The 21237-nt window shown below is 35.6% G+C and overlaps 1 protein-coding gene across 1 annotated transcript in view; it reads right to left on the bottom strand.

Annotated features, from left to right (window-relative positions):
* LOC145249375 (uncharacterized) overlaps positions 1-21237 on the bottom strand; it is a 48418-nt gene that overhangs the window by 13973 nt on the left and 13208 nt on the right. The window contains exon 2 of the mRNA XM_080110954.1: positions 8533-8961. Within this exon, the coding sequence (XP_079967080.1) occupies positions 8533-8961 (429 nt within the window). The remainder of the gene's footprint in view (positions 1-8532; positions 8962-21237) is intronic.

Genomic DNA, 21237 nt, shown 5'->3' on the forward strand with positions numbered 1-21237 from the left:
CCCCACCATTTTCGTGTTTAACTGTCGTTTTTATGCAATTTGGTGAAAATCTTTCTCCAATTCTTCGATTGCAACGTTCGGAAGCATCGGGAGCCTCAATAACAAGACAAAATCTTCATTCATCTGACCAGAAAACATTTCTGAACCAGTCTGTATCTTTCTTGCCATAACACAAGAAAAATCTCTTTCTATCATTGATGTTGTTCTTAGATAAAAATGGCTTCTTTGCATATCTTTTACAAGAAAATCCCATTTCTTTTATTCGTCTAGATATTGCATATCTAGAAAGAGAATTTCCAGCCCCTGTTTTGAATTTTTGCTATGGTCAACATAAGTTTTCTTTCAATCCTTCAAAACAGTTAATTTAAGCCTGTGGTCGTCCTTCAAAGTGAATGACCAGATCCAGATTTCCCTTTTACCAAGCATTCGACTTCGAACCTTTGATCAATTAGCTTCACTACAGAAAGAGATGTTTTCACTTTTTCTTTTCTTAAAATATAAAAAAATCTGCTTGCAAGTCATTTTGGACTGCATTAATCCTGCAATTCGTTTTTTTTTTTTATATCCTCACCATAAAAGAAATAATTTCGCGCTGGAGTCTCACTGAGCTAATATCAAGGCTTATTTAAATTATACACGGTTTCGTATAAAATAAAGTCAACTATATATATATATATATATATATATATATATATATATATATATATATATATATATATATATATATATATATATATATATATAGTTGACTTTATTTTATACGAAACCGTGTATAATTTAAATAAGCCTTTATATTAGCTCAGTGAGACTCCAGCGCGAAATTATTTCTTTTTTAATTCTGCCGACCATTAAAGTGAATATATATTTGTACCATCTCATGAGAAGAGAAAAGAATTCTCTAAAAGCTTCCTTCAAGAAATATTCTGTGAGATTCAGTCCAGAGTTTTGATAGCCGCACTAAAGAAAGATACAAAGATTAAAATTCATCCACGGACTTAAAATTGACACCAAAAATGCTACTTAGGATTTTCCTGAACATTTGATTGAGTTTTCGTTTTATCTTTATTTTTTTTTTTCTAATGAATTTCATCGTTTGAATGAGTTTTATTTGCGCGTTATCGGTATTTAAATATATTTGACTTCTTAACAACAGTTTTAAAGCCTTCAAACTATACAAAAACTGAAGCTGTATCGTTTGAAAAAAGTAAAAATATTGTTAGTACATAGTTCATATATTATCATTTTGGAAACTTTAGCGAGTACTTAGTATTTTTATATCTATTTTACTACTAGCATTTCAGCCGGGCGTTGCCCAGGTGTTTGGAGGTGTATGTTGAACAAAAAAAAAGCGGTCAATTTTTTAAACTTTGACCCATATTATGACCCCTTAACATTTATTGTTTTGGGCTCAAATCAAGTTATTAAGTTAGATCCATGTCCAAGGAACCTATATCTAAAATTTCAAGGGTTTATACTCAAAATTGGCGGAGGAGTTTGATAGAGTTCTCAAAGGTCAAATCGTTGAACTTAACAGCCAAATTTCTGACCGAAAACTTATCACAAAGATTTTCCCAAATCTCAGTACCCTGTATATCAAGTTTCGAGTCTGTAGACTAAAAATTAACAGAGTTATTGCGTAGGGAAATGTACACAGACAGACAGACAGACACAAACACACAGACACGTTCACTTTTATAGATATGTAGATAGATTTTACTGTTTGTGAAAACGGTATAATCCGTTAGAACTGTTTTGAAAAGATGTACACACAGACACAGACACAGACACACACACACACACACACACACACACACACACACACACAGACACACACACACACACACACACACACACACACACATACTATTTTGCAAGTATTTGTACCCCCATGATTGGGTGATTTTTGTAAAATAAACTATCTTCTTTTTAATTTAAAACAAGATCGCTGTTAATTTATTCCTCTCCATCTTTTTAAATTCATTATCCTACTAATGTGAGTGGACTGAGTTGTATTTGTCTGAAACGACGAAAGGGATTATTTTTAAATGATAATATATTCAAAGAATGATAAAATAATGCGTATTAGTGATTTGCTTTTATGTACAACAGGCAGGACTATCCAGCGTTACCCGGTTAGTACAAATTCGTAGAATTAAATATCGTGAAAATTGGAAATCCATAAAAAAACTTATGAGCGTATTTGTCTAGACAAGTCACATATATAATTTCAGCGAATAGTGTCTAGTTCTTGCAGATATCGGTTCCGTTGTTGTGCGAACATAGAACGAAGAATTAAAAAAAAAAAAAGATCTCTTCGTACATTATGAATTAAGTGTGAAATTGACTCTATTTAAAACATTTATATCAAATTAATAATAATAATAATAATAATAATAATAATAATAATAATAATAATAATAATAATAATAATAATAAAAAAACAACTTTATATTTAAATCTACCGAAGTTTGAATTCAGTTGGTCTCCGTAATCACCTACTTACTCAATTAGCTATAATTTAAACAAACGCGTGACAGAAACACAAACGAACATTGTTTAGATACGTCCATTAAGTCTGGACATTTAGCGATGAAGCGGTTATTTCAAACTTAAGCGTGACAGACCAAAGTAAATGCTATTTCAAACTTCAATTTGGCAGACCAAAGACTTTTGCATTATTTTGAATAACCCCAAAACTGAATTAACCCAAATTTTAAGCAAATATTCAATACTGTGTTCTCGGTCGAGACACCATAAATATCCATAAAACTTTTATGAACTTCGAACTTACATAACCTAAAAGTGTTGTGTCGTTAATTGGACAAACCAAACCAAACAAGGACGTTCTTCTACACAGACATGAGAGAAAAGAATAGACACTAAGATAGATATATTTTCTTAAGATTAATTTATGTTTATTTATATTTACAGATAAGAAATAATGCTGAAATAACTTAGAGTATCTCATTTAAATTGCATCTATAATAACAACATTGCATCATAACGATGAACCAAACGAGCATCAGACGAATCAGAATTTTTGCGATGACGAATCGTTGGTCAACATGAGGGTAATCTTAGTCAATACAAAAAACCCTTATCCAGGTCACCCTGGGTTCTTTGAGAGAACCTCGTGTCTTATGAAAAGAAACATCTAAAAGAATCCTCAGTGCTAAGCCTCTGACATTGCAACAAAGTTGGTGTCGGTCCCAGAACGGCTGTCAGGTGTCTTCATAAGTTAAGCCAATATGGTAAAGCTGCAAGAAAGAGACCTCTTCTTCGTCTTATCAATATCAAGCACAGAACAGGTTGGGCTCGTAAGATGGTGGAGAGAACTATGACCTTTTGGACCAATGTAGTTTTCTCTGATGAGTTACGATTTGCATTATTTCTCAACAGTGGACGGGTATATGTATAGAGGCTCCCTCAGCAAGAGTTTGACTTAAAAAGAGTTTGACTTAAAAAGACTTCAGCCAATACTGAAACATGGGAGTTTCTCGGTTATGGTATGGAGTGCAATTTGGAGTGATGGTCGCACAGACCTGGTGGAATGCAGAGGAAACATCAATTCTGCTAAATATGTTCAATATTACATGAAGAAGTCCTACTAATATTTTCAAGGGTAAAATGAACCAAGTTAACTCCGTATTTATGAAAGAAGAAGCTCCTTGTCATTTTGTTAGGGCGACACAACATCGGTTTAGCCAAAATGGGATTAATAAACTTCCATGGCTAAATCAGTCCCCGGATATGAACCCGATTGAAAACCTTTGGGGCATATTAGACCGGAACATTTGCAAAAAAAAAAAAAGGAAGCCATCTTCTAAGCCTGAACTTTTAGCATTATTGCGTCAGACGTGGGAAGAAATTCGTCAAGAATATATTCGTCAACTGATCAATGCCATGGCTATAAGGATCCTAGCAATAAAAAAAGCAAAGGATATGTCAACCAAGTATTAGTTATTAAATTTGTGACCATTTATTTTTTATTTTGTTCTATAAATTATATGTTTATTGAAATAAACTGTTTCTATGGGCATCTATTCTTTTCTGCCATGTCTGTGTTTATTTCTTCATAACTCTCTATGCTGAATCTTGCAAACGGTTCCAACATGCAATTAATATTAGGTCCAATTGATTCATATTTGAACATAGCATCTCAAATCATCTGACTTGATGGTTATTCCATTATCAGAATTGTATATTTTTCATAAAATTTCTTGTCAGTAGAGCCTTTTGCCTACGGCGAATTGTTATTGAATATACTGATGCAAACAGAAGAATTCCATAATGGTTGCTGACCGATCTTTACAAAATAGCTTAAATTCATTTCAAAACAAAGCTTTAAAAAAATGAAAAAAGTTTAAAAATAAAGTTAAGCATGACAAATTGATAAAACAAATATCTGATAATTGATCTTTATAAATATACACCCATTATTGCTGCTTCGTTTGTATTTTAAAACGTTGTATTTTAGAAACGTTGAAGCGGTCCGAATCGCCGCCGCAATCCAATAACTCCGAGTAGAATAAAAATACTACCGGCGATGTTGCTATGACACCACTAACATCCCCAAGTAGTGTTATATATTAGGGCTCTACGCCAGTAAATCAAGAGTAAGTTATCTATTATGGATTTTGGTGAGTGTTACATAAGTACATGTCTGGATAATCTGGCAGCAAGAGAAAATTTACCAGTTGCAGATAGCATAATAGTGAGGGGTTCAAAGGTTATCACCCTAGACAAAACACGCTAGAAATGTAGGAGAATGAAATGACAATAGAAAGTTTGTCACGTGTTCGAGGAAAAAAAACAGAGTTTCTCTATGGTTTCTCGTTGAGAGCGATACAGACGAGATGTGTTTGTGAATGTAGAGAGAATCTAAGCGAATGTCACCTGAATGTCTGCCGTCTGCATCTCACAATTCCTATCTTTAAGATTAAGTTTAGAAAACTAAGTAGGCAAACAAGTTATTAGTTACATGGTCTATCTTCCCTGGGTAAACTTTTTCTTTCTAAATAAAACTTTTCAAACCTCAGCAAGTCTCCGTTGTGTTTCCATGCACGAGTAGTCTTGTTTGTTAAACAGGCCCACAACCATGAAGGGCTCACGGCCAGTTATGAACAACAAAATAAGATATCGCAGAGACTCCCTGCACAATTTATGCATAATTTTAAAAAAAATATTTGATGATTTGATTTGATCGCTCGCTGGCGAGAGCGTATATGTAATAAAAGTATGCGCTCGACGTAAAAGATCATGAGCTTCCTTGCGTTTAACATTTAAAATGTTAAAATAGATCTCGTCAATTAGGAAGGACTAAGAAAGTGATCTCCTTCTCTCGCTTCCAGTAATTCAATAAAGGATGCCCTTCGAGGCACAGTGAAAACTCGATGTCGTGTGGTTGATTTATTCTTTATATGTGTTGAGATACCGTAACACCAGCGGTTAGCCTGATTATAAACACACACCTATTATTTGTAAATTTCTAAATATTATGCTTGTCTTAATTTCATATAATAAATTAAGTTACATATAACACACAACCAAGAATTTTTCTCCTTTATTTGACGCGAATGACTTTAATAACAAAAAGATACGAACGAAAAAAAAAAAATTCGACAGATGCAAAAAAACAATGATCCGTGTTCTAAAAATACAAAGACATACTTTTATACTGAATTTATCGATTTTTATATTTTATCTGATCCAACCTTTTTGCTTTGGTTACAAATATTATAGAAAGTATCATAGGAGCTAACTAACCCTCTCACAGCATCAAGTTATTTTCATGCAACCAATTACACCGTAAATAAATAAATAAATAAATAAATAAATAAAAGAGAAATTTAAAATATTTTTTTAGGATTACATCGCGCGTTCGGTCACTATGTAGACTTATATAATTTCCTACGTCTACGGACAAATGGCTAATAAAAAAGCACCATAACAAAATTACGTTTTTCGAATAATAAATAATTGAACCAAATAAATCAATATCTTTGTAAAAGAAAAACTTTTTTAAAAATTATCATTACACTGTTTAAATTACTATTTTTGGTGCTTGTGCACTTATTGAGCCGTGCTATTTTTAAATAGCGTTTTCAAGTAAAATTACAATTTTACGATATCTTTTTTTTATTAAATGTTAGGTGAAAGTACAGAATAGTTACAAAACACCCCCTCTCCCTATGTTAAGAATGACTTTCTAAATAATAACGTTATTATTTCAGTAACGTTCAATAAGTGCATAAGTACATTTTTTATTTTGGAAATTACGTGGCGCTTTTGTTTCGAGTGCAGGCATATCTCTCTGGATGGGACAAAATTAAAAATATCTTCAGTCGCTAAGGAATTCTACTCTGACTGAGGACAGAACAGAAGCTACACTTTGATCTATCCAATAGGAGAAACATCTAGAAAAGTAGTAAGAGAAAGTAACAGAAAAGGATGTTCTCTTTAGATATATGCACGGACGAATGGTGTAAATCCGTGTGTGCAGAGGCAGACTCATTTTGAATGATTTTCCTATTTATCCTTTTTTTATTTTTGTGGGGAGGGACGGAAATCGCTCTTTGAAGTAGACATGCGCAGAAAATACCCCCATTAATGGTTCATTAATTCACATTAACTGCTACTGTTCTTTTACGGTTACCTGTCTCTCTACGCTTCTATAATCTGTAATGGAAGATCAGTTTATGTTGAATTTCAATAGTAAACCATCCTCCAACAAAAGAGAAGTAATTTGCAAAACTTCTAAAATCAAATTACTTAAAATCATGAAAGGAAAAACGTTCATATTTTATGTGAAATTGAAAGATGTGTTGATTAGCCATTATTATTAATCATTCTTTGTATAATCTGTAACTATAAAAGTCCGATTTTCATAAATAAATACTTGTCCTTTTTCTTTTGTTCCACTCTCAAGATATTGGGATAATAAATAAGAAACGAACGCGAACGCATGCGCAGAAACCGGCGTTTATTACTATCAATCATGGATGATTCAACACAATACATTATGAAGACAATATTAAAAAGAACCTGTGTCGCCAACATGCTCTACAAAGGGTCACTTCGATAGACTGGTCACATCTTTATACTTAGTAATAACCAAATACTTCAATATTTTTAGATCCAAAGTACAACATAAGAACAGGGAAAGTAAGCCTAAAAGATCAAATTAGATCTCTTGAAAGTTTGCAAGATAAATCGTCGAAGAATCATGGAAGGTGCTAAAGATTTATGTAAAGTTTTCGAATGAGTTAAACCAGTTCTAAAAGATCAGCCAATAACTGTTACGTTAGTCTTAGCTTTCTATTGATATATCCAAATAATAATTCCTTGTACGTAAAAAGAAACTCAAGAGTATTGCTGACAAAAGATTTAATGGAAAATATACGATCCTTATCATGAAACTGTGACATGCAGAGGACAGGTGATGTACTGGTAATGCTCGGAGAAAACTCTTGACTTTATTCTCGAAAAATTCAAGTATACATCATCCTAGTATTGTAATGATATTATGAAAAAGTGAGGTAGTTGGAATATGATTAGACCCCCCCCCCCGCATAGTTCCCCGGCATAATTCACTATGACACATCGGTTCCCGTTAGATCACCGGAGTTAAGCAACGTTGGGTTTGTCAGTACTAAAATGGGCGACCATTTTGGAATTCCAGGTGCTGGATGTTCTCTCTGCTCGTTTCCAGTTGTATAGCACTTTTTGCACTGGACTCAAGCAGTGCTGATTCAAGAGAGATGTGGTTAGAGCTTGCGCAACCCTTGCCTCACAATTACACATGAAGCTAACCTTACAGGGGGTATCCATTGTCTCTTGAAACTAAACAGCGGTATTGCAAATATTTCCTATCCCACGATTTGGATGCCAGATACCACTGTCCATTGCACTGCACTCCCTCTGCACGCGTCTGCCATGGAACAAGCATCAATTAAGATTATTTAAGATGCTATGAATATCATCCGTTGGAGCAATTTGCATAGTCCAGAAGAGAAAGATTATCAAGAACCATAGATATAATTAAAAGGAACCATTGGCATAATTCAGACGCGGGAATTATGAAGACCATTTGCGTGACACAGAAGAGAAAGTTATAAAAAACCATTCGTATAATTCAGATTTTAATGATGCAGAAGAAAAAGTTTTTGACAAATCATTTGAATGATTTTGAAGAGAATTTTATTAAGAAACATTTGCATCATCCAGAAGTAATGCTTATAGAGAACCATTTGGATGATACAGAAGAGCATATCATCAAGAACCATCTGCATCATCCTGAAGACAATGTTATGAAGAACCATTTGAATGATCCATGAGGGGAGGTAAATCTTTTTATCAATTAGGTTCGGTTTGTCTGTTTTACATCATAGCAACACTTTTTAGTGTTTTATGTAATTTTGAAAACGAGTATGGTTAGCTGTATACGATTGATTGAACACACATTGCTATTTTACTCACAGCTGAGGTATTAACTGGTCCACACATATCCTAATAGGTTAAATATGTACTTACGTTTCTTTGGTTCAGCTGTAGATGTAATTGCAGGAGTTGACTCTGTTGGCGGCACTGTCGTCTCCAGAGTCGTCACCTCAGGAGTCGTTATTTCTGGTGTCGTCATCTTCGGTGTTGACATTTCCGGTGTCGTTACCTCCGGTGTCGTCATATCCGGTGTTGTCATATCCAGTGTTGTTATCTCTGGTGTTGTAATCTTCGGCGTTGTCATCTCTGGTGGTGTTGTCTGTTCTGGTGTGGAAGAACCTGATCCAGGACATTGTACATTTTGTGGATAGTCACACCCACTAAACATCGGGTTGAATAATGTTCCGGGCCCGCATTTCATTATGTACACCTGATTACCAACACACCGTACAAACGCCTGGCAATCTCCATTTGGATGTGGACTAAAGTCAACACATGCGCTAGTCGTGCTGATGAAAATGACTGAAAAATATAAAATGAAAATAGAGTTGATCTTTATAGAATATTTTTTGAACTTTATATAGATTAAAAACGATTCAAGATGTAGCGGTACTAATAATTAAAAAATAGCACTCTATTCAAGTTACGACAGAAATAACTTTTACTTATCCAAGTTATGACAACAATAACTTATACTTCACCAAGTTATGACAAAGAAATAACATACTTCTCCAAGTTATGACTAAGAAATAACATACTTATCCAAGTTATGACTAGAGCTATGACAAGAGAATATTCCTTTTATTATTTTGACTCTCGAGTATATATCAGTTAATGTTAATATCTTATATGTTTTTAGATAGAGTAATGTGGTTCTTGATGGATTAACTGTGTCTAACTGTGTCGGATATATGCCCGAGAGTCAAAACAATGAAAAGAATATTCTCTTGTCATAGTCCTAGTTATGACTAAGAAATGATTTATACTTCTTCAAGATGACAAAGAAATAACTAACAATAAGATTTTACGATCTAATGAATTTATTTTGTTGGTATAAAGGTTAACGAATAGCATTCGGGACGGGCTCCACAGATTTCAAATATTTGCTTTGGAATCCGCTTCAAGTAAAAGCAAAAAATGATTTGAAAATTTTTTGAGTCCTTTCCTGTCGTCATCCGTAAATATTCTTTAAGGTGGAAACTCAGATTTCTGGGATATTGAAACGTGATAGAAATATGAACGTTTTTTTCAACACTTTAAAATGTTTTCTGTGTTTTTTTTAAAAAATAAACTCGTGTTGTAAAAATTCAAGAATTATGGTTTTAAACATAGAGAAGAGAGTAACTCTTGCTTGTCTTTTAGTCCTCACATTCCATGAGTGATGTTTCTCATAAAGAGGAAGCAATTGCTGTTTTCTGCGTTGGAATCTGTCAATCTAACAAGTAACGTCGTCTTGTTCTTTTTTGACCTTGAAATAGCATTTTTAAGCTCCTTACATTAAGCAGTTTCACCCCTTGTATGGAGCAATTGCCATAAAAAAAAAAACAACGTTGAGGAACCCTGATAAAAATGGCGAACGATCTGTGGTGTGTCTCCTGGACTTAGTCGAGTTAATTTTTAGACTACGGTTGCGTCTTTAGAATTTTATCAAGAACGACGCCAGAAGATTTCATAATTTACTACATAGCTCTATAGACATACTGAGCACTGTTCAAGTAAATACTGAAAATCAATGCATAAAATGTATCTTCTCATAAATGAGTATGTCGACAAATAAAATAATAACAAAAATAATTATATGCATACAATTATTATTGGCTCACATAGAGCTTTCACACAAGTCAACAAACGATCTGATTGGAAATCTGTGGTGTTCTCTGGAAGCTGAGTGACAACAAGTCTCCCCAGACGTCCAGCTCTCTCCATCTCCTTCAATAGCGTTTGCAAATGAATTTGCATCATCGCAACAGCCGCTTACCATTGATTTCTTGCTGGTAGTGGTCATTGGTTTATACTGGAATTTGAGTGGCACTCAGCCTTCCCAAGGTCCCAGTTCTCTTTGTGCTTGTCCAGCCGAGGTCTGGTTGGCGCTCGCTCCTCGGTCTTTCAGTCCTTATTGACCCTTCTCGACCCTTTGGTATCACTTTTTTATTGGGGGGAACGGTGATGAAACAATGGGGGGAATGTATGATGGGGTGGGGGTGTAGAACTTGTAGATATGCAGTTTCGGTGTTCTTCATTCCCTGTAACGCTTATTCGTTATATTGTCTTGTATTATTCTCCGCATTCAAGGGTTTTCCTTAATATTTCAGTCATTTTCATTATCGTTAGTCATTGTACTTTTGCAGTTATTCCTCTGATTCCAATTTCTGACATTCTTTTTTCGAAGTTTTTCGGGATTGTTCCTAGTGCTCCTACTATCATCGGTACTATTTTGATTTTCTTCATCATCCAAATCCCTTTAACTCTCTGGCTAGCTCTGTGTATTTGCTTTGTTTCTCCTTTTCTTTGATACTCACCCTGTGGTCAGCTGGGACTGCAAAGTCTACGATTTTACAGGATTTTTCTTTCTTGTTAATTATTACGACATCTGGTTTTCTTGCTTGCATGGGTTTGTCCATCTGTATGTCCATGTCCCATAGGATTTTGTGGTTCTCGTTTTCAAGTGCTGTTGGGGGTTTATGCTTGTACCATTTGTCTGTACGCTCGAAATGCAGTCGTTTGCACAATTTCCAGTGTACTACCCTCCCCACTTGGTCGTGCCTGTTTTTTTATTCCTTTTGGGCAAGTTTGCTGCATTCACTTACTATATGGTTTATCGTTTCGTCTTTGTCCACAGAGTCTGCATTTGCTGTTTTCTTGTGTTTTATCGATCCTTGCTTTGATATGGTTGGTTCTTATCGAGTTATCTTGTGCTGCAGTTATTAGAGATTCAGTTTCTCAGTTTATATGTCCTTTTCGCATCCATGTCCAGGTGTTTTTGTTATTCTCATCTTTTGTTATTCTTATGAATCTTCCGTGGAGTTGTTTCTCTTCCCATTTCTCTTTTCTCGTTTTGTCGTTTGTGTCTCTGTTTTCTGGTTTGTTGTTTTTTCAGTGTTTCTCGCTGCCATAATTATCCTTTCAGTGTTTTTCATTATGTATTTTTCTAGTGCTGTCTTCTATACAGATCAGTCCTCTCCTGCCGTCTTTCCTTTTCATGTAGAGTCTGTCAATATCGTCCTTTGGGTGTAGTGCATTATGCATGGTCATGAGTTTTCTGGTTTTCTGGTTGAGTTTTCTCAGTTCTTCTTTTGTCCACCCTATAAACGGTCCAGAGTATCTTACTAGTGATACTGCCCATGTATTTATACCTTTTATTAGGTTTCTGCTATATAATTTCGTTTCCAGAAGTTTTCTTGTTCTCCTAAGGTATTCCTTTCAATTTTCTCTTTCACTTCTGTTGCTCTGATGGTGTCCGTTTCCAGAATTCCCAAGTATTTCCATGCCTTCTGTCGTTTCCAGTTTTCCCTTTCTTATAACTAGTTCTGCGCACTTTTCCATTCCAAATTCCATTTGGATATCTTGGCTGAAGATCCTGATAGTGTTAATTAGTGTCTCTAGCCCCTTTTCGGTCCTTGCAAAAAGTTTCAGATCGTCCATGTACATCAGGTGGTTCATTATTATTATTATTATTATTATTATTATTATTATTATTATTATTATTATCAAGGAATTGTCTTACACATGTTCGGATGTTTTATGTTTCTGTCTTTGTGTACATTTTTTCCGGCCAAGTGCGACATCAGCGGCGAAGTTTAAAAATATAGCAAACGAAACAAGTAAGCGTTTCTAACCGAAATTTTAATTTGAACTTGAAATTCGTGGTTAAACAAGGAATTGTCTTACACATGTTCGGATGTTTTATGTTTCTGTTTTGTGTACATTTTTCTGGTCGTCAGCAACATCAGCAGTGGAGTTTTAAAAAATAGCAGAGGGGGGGGGAAGAAGAAAAAAGCGTTTCTAACTGAAATTAGAATTTAAAACTTGAGTTCATGGTTAAACGAGGAATTGTCTTTCACATGTTTGGATGTTTTATGTTTCTGTTTTTGTGTACATTTTTCTGGACAAAAGCAACATCGGCAGAGGAGTTTAAAAAGAAACAAAAAAAAAAAAACGAACAAAGTAAGTTTTTCTAACTGAAATTATTATTATTATTATTATTATTATTATTATTATTATTGACATTGTTCTTCTTCTACTTATTATTATTTTTATTTTTATTATTATCATTATCATTATTATTTAAAATTTTTTTTACTTTATTGGTTATTACTATTATCACTAACATTATTACTAGTAGTAGTAGTAGTGGTGGTGGTGGTGGTGGTGGTAGTAGTGGTGGTATGTTTTTATTATTACTGTAGCTGTAATAGTAGGTGTTATTTTTGCTGTTAATATTATTGCTACCGATATTAGTGTTGCCATTATCATTGTAGATCTTATTTCTATTGTTGTTGGTGGTGGTAATGGGAATAGTGGTAGTGATGGAGGAAAAAGGTCGGAAGAAGATCTTTGACCTTGGTGGGGAACTCTCCTAGAGATAATGTCCCGATAAAACTATCGGTGGTGGTGTAACCTTAAATTCACTAACCCCATTTATGGGAGAATGTAAAATCAAAATATTGAAAATAACGACGTGAATGAGGCTAGAACATCTTGCGGTGGTCTCACGTCAGGTAGGCGTCTCACTGATCAACAGGGTAGGTCCTGTCGTCATTATACAACTATTCGAAATTCTGAGGATGTGGCTGGATATAGGGGGAGTGAGAATTGCCAGAGAGGGCCCCAAGACATGAAGGGAGTTGGAACAGGAAATGTAAAAAAAAAAACGTGGACAGATGAGGAAAGAAGAGTACTGTGAGAATGCTTTGTAAGAAGTGGAAGTACAAAATGTTGTGGATATATCCGAAAAGTGAAGGAAGAATGGGAATCGAGAGGAGGAGGAGGAGCTAGAAGTGACGTGAGTTTGATATCCCAGTTAAAACAAATTAAAAATAACAACCTACTTTCAGTGATTGCAAGAGAAGAGATTGAATGGATGGTTAGGAATGAGATGAATAACGAAAGTAAAATTGATGAAACTAGCTCTGATGAAAGAACTGAGAGAGTGGAAGTGCAGAAAGGAAATGTAAGCGATGATGGGAGGCGGACAACTGAGGAGGTATGGAATCCTATGATTAGGGAAAGTAATGAGAAAGAGTTTGAAGGATCTAAGGCAGATGAGATCATTGACTCTGAGACAATGGAGCCAGTGAAAGGAGCAGATGTATGGAGAAGTGGTGATGAAGTTCGAACTTTGACTTCTGTAGAAAAAGAATTACTTCAGAAGTTAAGAAAGGTTCTTCTTATAGACGATATCATAGAGATTCCACGTATGAAGAGTAGTGATAGGCAGAAGGTGAAAAACGAGGTAAAAATAATTCAAGGAGTAGTTTACAACATCATAAGAAAGAACATATCGATTACGGAACTTAACAGGCTTCTATATGCAGCATCATACGTTATTGTGAATCGTCTTGGCTTATGACAGAAGAAAAAGGGAGAAATGAAGGATAGAAGGTCATACTGGCAAAGGCGGCTTGAAGAAAGTATTAAATGGTGGCGGAAAGACATTGGTAGAATCGAAGAAATAAGAAAAGGAGTTAAACTAGGACAGAAAACCAAGGACGAGTTTGAAAGGAGGTATAGATTGTTGGAAAAAGGAAGGATGAATGTTCTAACAATGTTGAAAGAGAAGGTTCACACTGATGGTATGAAAATTAGGAACTTTGGTGGAAAAAAGTGTTGCATTTCGGCAGAACAACCTTTACCCGAATAATCAGTCTCAGTTGTATAAAGAATTAAATGGTAGTAAACAGGCAGGAAATAGCAACACTCCAAATGCAAAAGATGCAAGGAAGTTCTGGAGTAGGATTTGGTCTGTCGAAGGGCGATATAATGAGAAGGCTAGCTGATTGGGAGAGGTCAGAGAAAGGCTATCAGAAATACAGCAGATGAAGAACGTTGAGATAACCATCGATAACGTTAAGGTTGGCATACGAAGGATGACAAACTGGAAGGCACCTGGTCCAGATGGAGTGATGGGCTTCTGGTTTAAACAGTTTTCATGCCTTTATCCACCTATAGCTGCTGCTCTGCAAAGGGTTGTAGAGTCGGGAGATGTCCCTGATTGGTTTGTGAAGGGAAGAACAACACTGATTAGGAAAGATCCTGCAAAAGGAACAGATGCCAATAATTATAGACCAATTACATGTCTGCCATTGATGTGGAAACTGTTGACTGGAATATTTGTGGAGAAAATTTATGAACATCTAGAGAGTAATGGTGTTTTTCCTGACGAACAAAAGGGGTGCCGGAAAGGCTCAAGAGGTACTAAAGAGCAACTACTAATTGATAAAGTGTTAATGCAGGATGCGAAGAAGAAGAGGAATCTGAGCATAGCATGGATCGATTACAGAAAGGCTTATGACATGGTTCCTCATTCATGGATACGTGGAACATTTGATGATGAAGGTTGTTGAGAATGTGGTAGGGTTTTTGGAGACAAGTATGGCTCAATGTAAAACGGTGCTGACAGCAAACAGAGACGAGATGGGGCAGGTTGGCATTAAATGTGGGATATTTCAAGGAGATTTGTTATCGCCACTTCTTTTTGTAATGATAATGATGCCTCTGAGCATCCTCTTGAAGAGAGAAAAACTGAGGTATAACTTTGGATCTGGTGGCAGAGGCCTCAACCATCTACTGTTTATGCATGATTTGCAAATATTCGGTAGAAATGAACAGGGAATGGATAGACTGGTAGAACTTGTGGGGACATACTCAGAAGACATTGGGATGGAGTTTGGGATTAGTAAATGTGCGGTGCTGGTGATGAAAAGAGGAGTAAAGGTTCATTCGAATGGAATAGTGCTGCCAAATGGATAAATCATGAAAGAAATAGAAGATACAGGATATAAGTATTTGGGAGTGCTGGAGAGCGTAGGCATCATGAATAGAGAAATGAAGGAAAAAGTCAGGAAGGAGTATCTTAGAAGAGTGAAACTAATTGCAAAGTCGAAACTGTATGGAGGAAACCTTATGAAAGCAGTAAATGCATGGGCAGTCAGTGTTTTGAGATACAGTGTGGGAATTTTAGAATGGTCTGACAAGGATTTGCATAGATATCAAAACAAGAAAAGTTTTAGCAATGTTTGGTATATTTCACATTCGAAGTAGCATAGCAAGGCTGTATCAAAAGATGAAAGATGGTGGGAGAGGATTGAAAAGTGTAAAAGATTGTGTTAGAACTGAGGAGATGTTGAAGGAGCATGTGCTTAGAAGTGAGGAGTGGATGCTTAAAGTTGTGGTCAATGAAGTGGAGGTATGTGAGACCAAGGCTGATTATGTGAAACGTATGGATAGAGAAAGGGCAGAGGAACTGGCTAGGAAGAAAATGCATGGAAGGTGCTTTCAGAATATAGCAGAAGTGGCTGATGAAAGATCATGGCAATGGCTTAGAGCTGGGTATCTGGCTAAGAGTACTGAAGCTTTTTTTTGTGAAGCACAAGAGCAGGCATTAGGAACATGATTGTTCAAAAAAGTGGTTCTAGGAGAGGAAGTTGCTGCAGAATGCCGGATTTGTGGTTAGACATCAGAGTCAATTGCGCACCTTACAGCAGGGTGTAGTGGACTGGCCCAGAGAGAGTACTGCAAAAGACACGATCGCATGGGACTCCGGATATATTGAGAGGTGTGTAAGAGGGTTGGGGTGAAGTGTGCTAGAAAATGGTTTGAGGAGGTGCCTGATGAAGTGAGAACAAGTGAGGATGGCAAGGTAGAGGTATGGTGGGACAAAAGTGTCATAACGACCAAGCAATTGGAACATAATCGTCCGGATTTGGTCGTAATTTACAAGGTCTCAAAAAACTGGCAGATTGTAGACTTCTCAGTATCCTGGGACAGTAATGTGAGAGAGAAGTGGAACAATTATGCTCCATTGGCCTTTGAAATTAGGCGTATACACGAGGTTAAAACACAAATAATCCTGGTCGTAGTTGGCACACTAGGAGTAGTATCAAGTCGTCTGGAAGGACAATTGAAAAAACTACAAATCCCCGATGTTTTAGACGGCCTTCAAACCTCTGCAATTATAGGTACCACCAACATCCTTAGGAAAACCCTTGATCTTTGAAGCTCCTGGTTTGAAGCCGGGATTAAGGGAAATCCTCTGGAAATGAATCCCATCCCTTTCCAGAGAGACGTTCATAAACGAAATCAAAATTATTATTATTATTATTGGAGTTGAAGGTTGACTTTGTAACTGAGTTCGAATTTCCTGACCAGCAGTAATCATTACTTCCTACGTTGATGCTTGCAAAAGCATGAAACACTCATGTCTGTATGTATAAAATAATTATTAATATTAATAATTATAAGCCTCTTTAAGATTATTAAAATTGAGTCCTGTCTGGGGAATTAACGAAAGGTGATCAACTAGCGATATGCAACATTCCAACTTCTGGTTGTTAGAATTCTCACTGACTGCTTTATTCTTGGCATTTACAGATGTTTAATTTCCTTTAATTCCTGTGTTAGTTACTGCTGTTCCGGAGGTAACGTCCTATCCAATGGAATCAAAGAATGAGTATGTAACTTGTTTTGAATTTCCCAAAGCATAAAGTGTTAGAGTTTGTAGGTATGAGAATTGTTGTGGCAGAACTAACCTATGTTACCTACTAATAGACTATTCTAATCTCAACAAATGCCAAAAGACTAAGACGTAAGGTGTCAGTCGACATCCAATACTTGTACTGGGCTGGTCACTGAAGTGTGGTGTCTGCACAGATGCTGCACTTAAATTAATTGTCCTTAGTCAATGTAGGGGGAAACCTTTCTATACTAAGGCAATTTTATTTTTCCGAAATCCTCTTTTGAGGGGAGCTGGTTATCTCCCTCATTAAACCGACCCTGTGTCACATTTTGTTTCGTGAGAAACAAATAAATAACTAGTCGATATCCGGTAGATCAACCTAGGTCGTTCGTTGGCTACGACGAGCAACCCACCTATTGTATGCTTTGCAATACATGTTGTTACTTTATTTTGGTGTCCTGTTTTTCTTTGCAACCCTTAACAGGGTTATAACAGTGGCGACGTCGGATTTCGAACTTGAACTTAAAATACCTCCAACATTCAAAAGAACTCAAGACGGACAACTGAATGAAACCAAGAAAACACTGATAAAAAGAGAAAAACAGAAACTCGTGAAAACCAAATAAGTACGTGGACAAAAAAGTTTGAATTGCAAACTCGTGGAAAGTAAGAATGTTTTCATATTTTTTTCTTCACTTTGCTTGGCACTGTCACGACATCTTGGCGTACCCGTATATACAAAAGAAAGAGAAATACGAATTGTTCGTGTGTTTTCTCGCATCATTAAATAAGTGTGCCAGCAAACATTTTTTTGGGCTTACTAATAGAAAGTACATACTATTTCATTTTTTCCCTTCGGTCAACATTTTTTGTGCTATTAAAAGATATTTGCTTTGAAGGAATATTGAATATTTCTCGCAACATATATTTTTTCCTCTTTCATAGGAAAAGGCTTTCGCTTGGAATTTAAAACTATGGTCAATGTTCATTTGCAAAGTTATTGAAGGAAATAAATTACTGTTTCCTTTCCCCCAGTTGTTCTAAAAATACTAAACCTGGTTAATATGAACACGGTTTTGTCTCATTTCTGTAAATTCCATATTTTACCCATCATACAAAAATGGACGCCTTTCAAAGTATATTGGAACAATTATTAAAACTGCAAATTGAACAACAACATCAACAACAAATATTTGAACACCAGAAACCCTCAGATGAAAGACAAAAGCAACTAATGAGGCCAGAGGCCCAGCAATATGAAAATCAACAGCACATGAAAGAGCTGCTTACTTAAGTCATAAAAAATAATGTGCCTACCGATAATAATACCGCATTTTCACGACTCAATATGGAATGCGATCGATAATTTCTACCACAGACCTGAATAAGGTAAATCATTCGAAGCTTATTTTTGTCGGTATGAAGAATTTTTAGTATTGAATTGACTGCAAACAATGGTCGGACCAGAAAAAGATTCGTTTACTATTACGGAAACTAGAGATGGCCGAGCATAACAAGTTTGTGGATTTTATTTTACCACATAAAACGTCGAAATTATCTTTTGCTGACACGGTGGAACTTCTTACAGAACTATTTAACCTATTTATATAAGCGTTGGTCATGTCTGAATTTGCAGAAAAATGACGAAGATGACTTCATAATGTACGCAGCCATGGTAAATAAACATTGCGACGAATTCAAACATGCAACCCTCAGTGCAGAAAATTTTAAATGTTTAGTATTTGTGCAAGGACTGACTTCTGGTCGAGATGTGTAAATTAGGAGGCGTATCCTAACAAAATTAGAAAGTGAACTAAACCTAGCCCTATAAAAGTTAACGGAAGACTGCCAGAAAATAGAAATTATTAAAAAAAAGATTCGATGGATATCAAAGCTGAAGTCGTGCAGATAAAAATAGCAGACAGACAATTTAAAAAACACGTAAAAAATGAAACACAAGTTAGGGAAAAAGAACACACATATCGACACACAGCTAAGAAAGAATTTGAAGAAAGAAAAATCCCATCTCTGTGTAATCGATGTGGTAATCTGCATTGAGTTAAGGACTGTCTATATTTATCAACAATGTTTAATATGTACAAAAAAGATACTTATTGCAGAAATAAAATTAGATGCAAAACCTGAGTGTGTTTGGCGGAGACTGAAAATAACGAAGAAGGGTTGCAAAAATATGTGACTACAAAAAATTCATGATAAAGAAATAAAAATGCAACCCGATTCGGTTTCAGACCTTTCGATAGAAAATCTAAATACATAGAAGAAATTGAATAAACAACCCACAATGTTGAGAACACGCAAATCAGCAAAGGCCATTAAGGGTACGCACATTAATTCCGAAGGTGAATTTTCAGCGAACATCACATTATTGGGAAAGACGAAAATCTTATGTAATAAGGAATACCACTAACCTACTAGGCTTGAGCTTGATTCATGAATTTAAATTATGGAACCAGTCAATCAATAATTTTTGCAAAATAAAACTAAAAAGTACAACAGACCCCCCCCCATATCTTGAAAACAAATGAAAGGGAAACTTTTCTTGTTCTAAGCCACAAAAAGTCAAGCAGAAGGCGACCCCCCCCCAAAAAAAAAACTGATACTGTTGTAGATCGAACAGGATTAGCTCTACCTTAACGAGAACAGCGCCTGACCACAAACCAAGAAACCAAAATCAGGCAGAGTACTCTATCGCTAGTCCTAAAGTAATGACACCCTCGCCAACTGACCCAATAATAAAAATAAATGTCTATGCGACTGCAGGCGATTTTTCACCAGATACTAAAACTCCAGCTACACCGCAACAGGTATCACTCGCAACTCTATTTTCCCAGTATTGAAACATTATTTACCAAGAGTCAACGTCACTCAGGTATTATGTGCAGCAAAATAATAGCACTCAAGCTGTTTTTCCTCAATATGGAAGAACTGCCGGACCGTTTTACCCGGCGTCTTTTCAAAGTAGACAGTTCATCAGATTAACAACACTAGTGGAAACCACTGGAGCATTGTCGCCCGTAGTCTAATGGATTATTTCAAGCGGGACTCTAGGTGAGGTTTATTGACTCTTAATTGTGGTGGCGGAGTCTACCTACGCAAGTAATCAATTGTTTTATTAAATTCTCGCGATTAAACCATGATAAAATGGCAATAAAACGTTTTTCTTCCAGATCAAAAATAAATTTCTCCCTGAATAATAAATCCCTAGAGAAATTGAGGCTATTGAAACTGTATACGACGCGACATATTGAGCCTTCCTAAATCACACCAGAACCACGACGTTTGGGTAGGAAAAGGAAAATCACCGAGCAGTTCATGGTTCACCCAAAGAGGAAAAATCACTGATACACCGTCCTGAGTTACCAGTTTGGGAGAGAGTCTTGTAGCGGAACTAACCTATGTTAAATAGACTATTTCAACCTCAATAAAAACTGGAAGACTAAGCAATAAAGTGTCAGTTGCCATCCGGCACTTGTACTTGGCTGGTCACTGAAGTGTGGTGTCTGCACAGGTGCTGCACTCAAATTAATTGTCCTTAGTCAATGGAAGGGGAAACCCTTCTATAACAGGCAATTTTATTTTTGTAGAATGTTCCTTTTGAGGGGAGCTGGTATCTCTCACATTTAACCAACCTTGTGCCACATTTTGTTTTGTGGGAAACAAACAAATAACCAGTCGATATCGATAAATACCCAGTCGAAACCAGTGGACCAACCTTGAGCATTCGTAGGTTACGACGAACAACCCACCTATTGTATGTTTTGCAATACATGTTGTTACTTTGTTTTGGCGTTCTGTTTTTCGTTGCAACCCTTATATAATAAAAATAATTATATCCCTATATATATATATATATATATATATATATATATATATATATATATATATACGTATATATATATGCATACATATATATACATATATACATACATATATATACATATATATATACATATATATACATACATATATATACATATATATATATACATACATATATATATACATACATGTATATACATACATATATATACATAAATATATATATATACACACATATATATACATACATGTATATACATACATATATATATATATACATATAT

Source organism: Euprymna scolopes, chromosome 1 (assembly GCF_053919585.1).
Source record: "Euprymna scolopes isolate OS-2025 chromosome 1, ASM5391958v1, whole genome shotgun sequence".
Lineage (NCBI taxonomy): Eukaryota > Metazoa > Mollusca > Cephalopoda > Sepiida > Sepiolidae > Euprymna > Euprymna scolopes.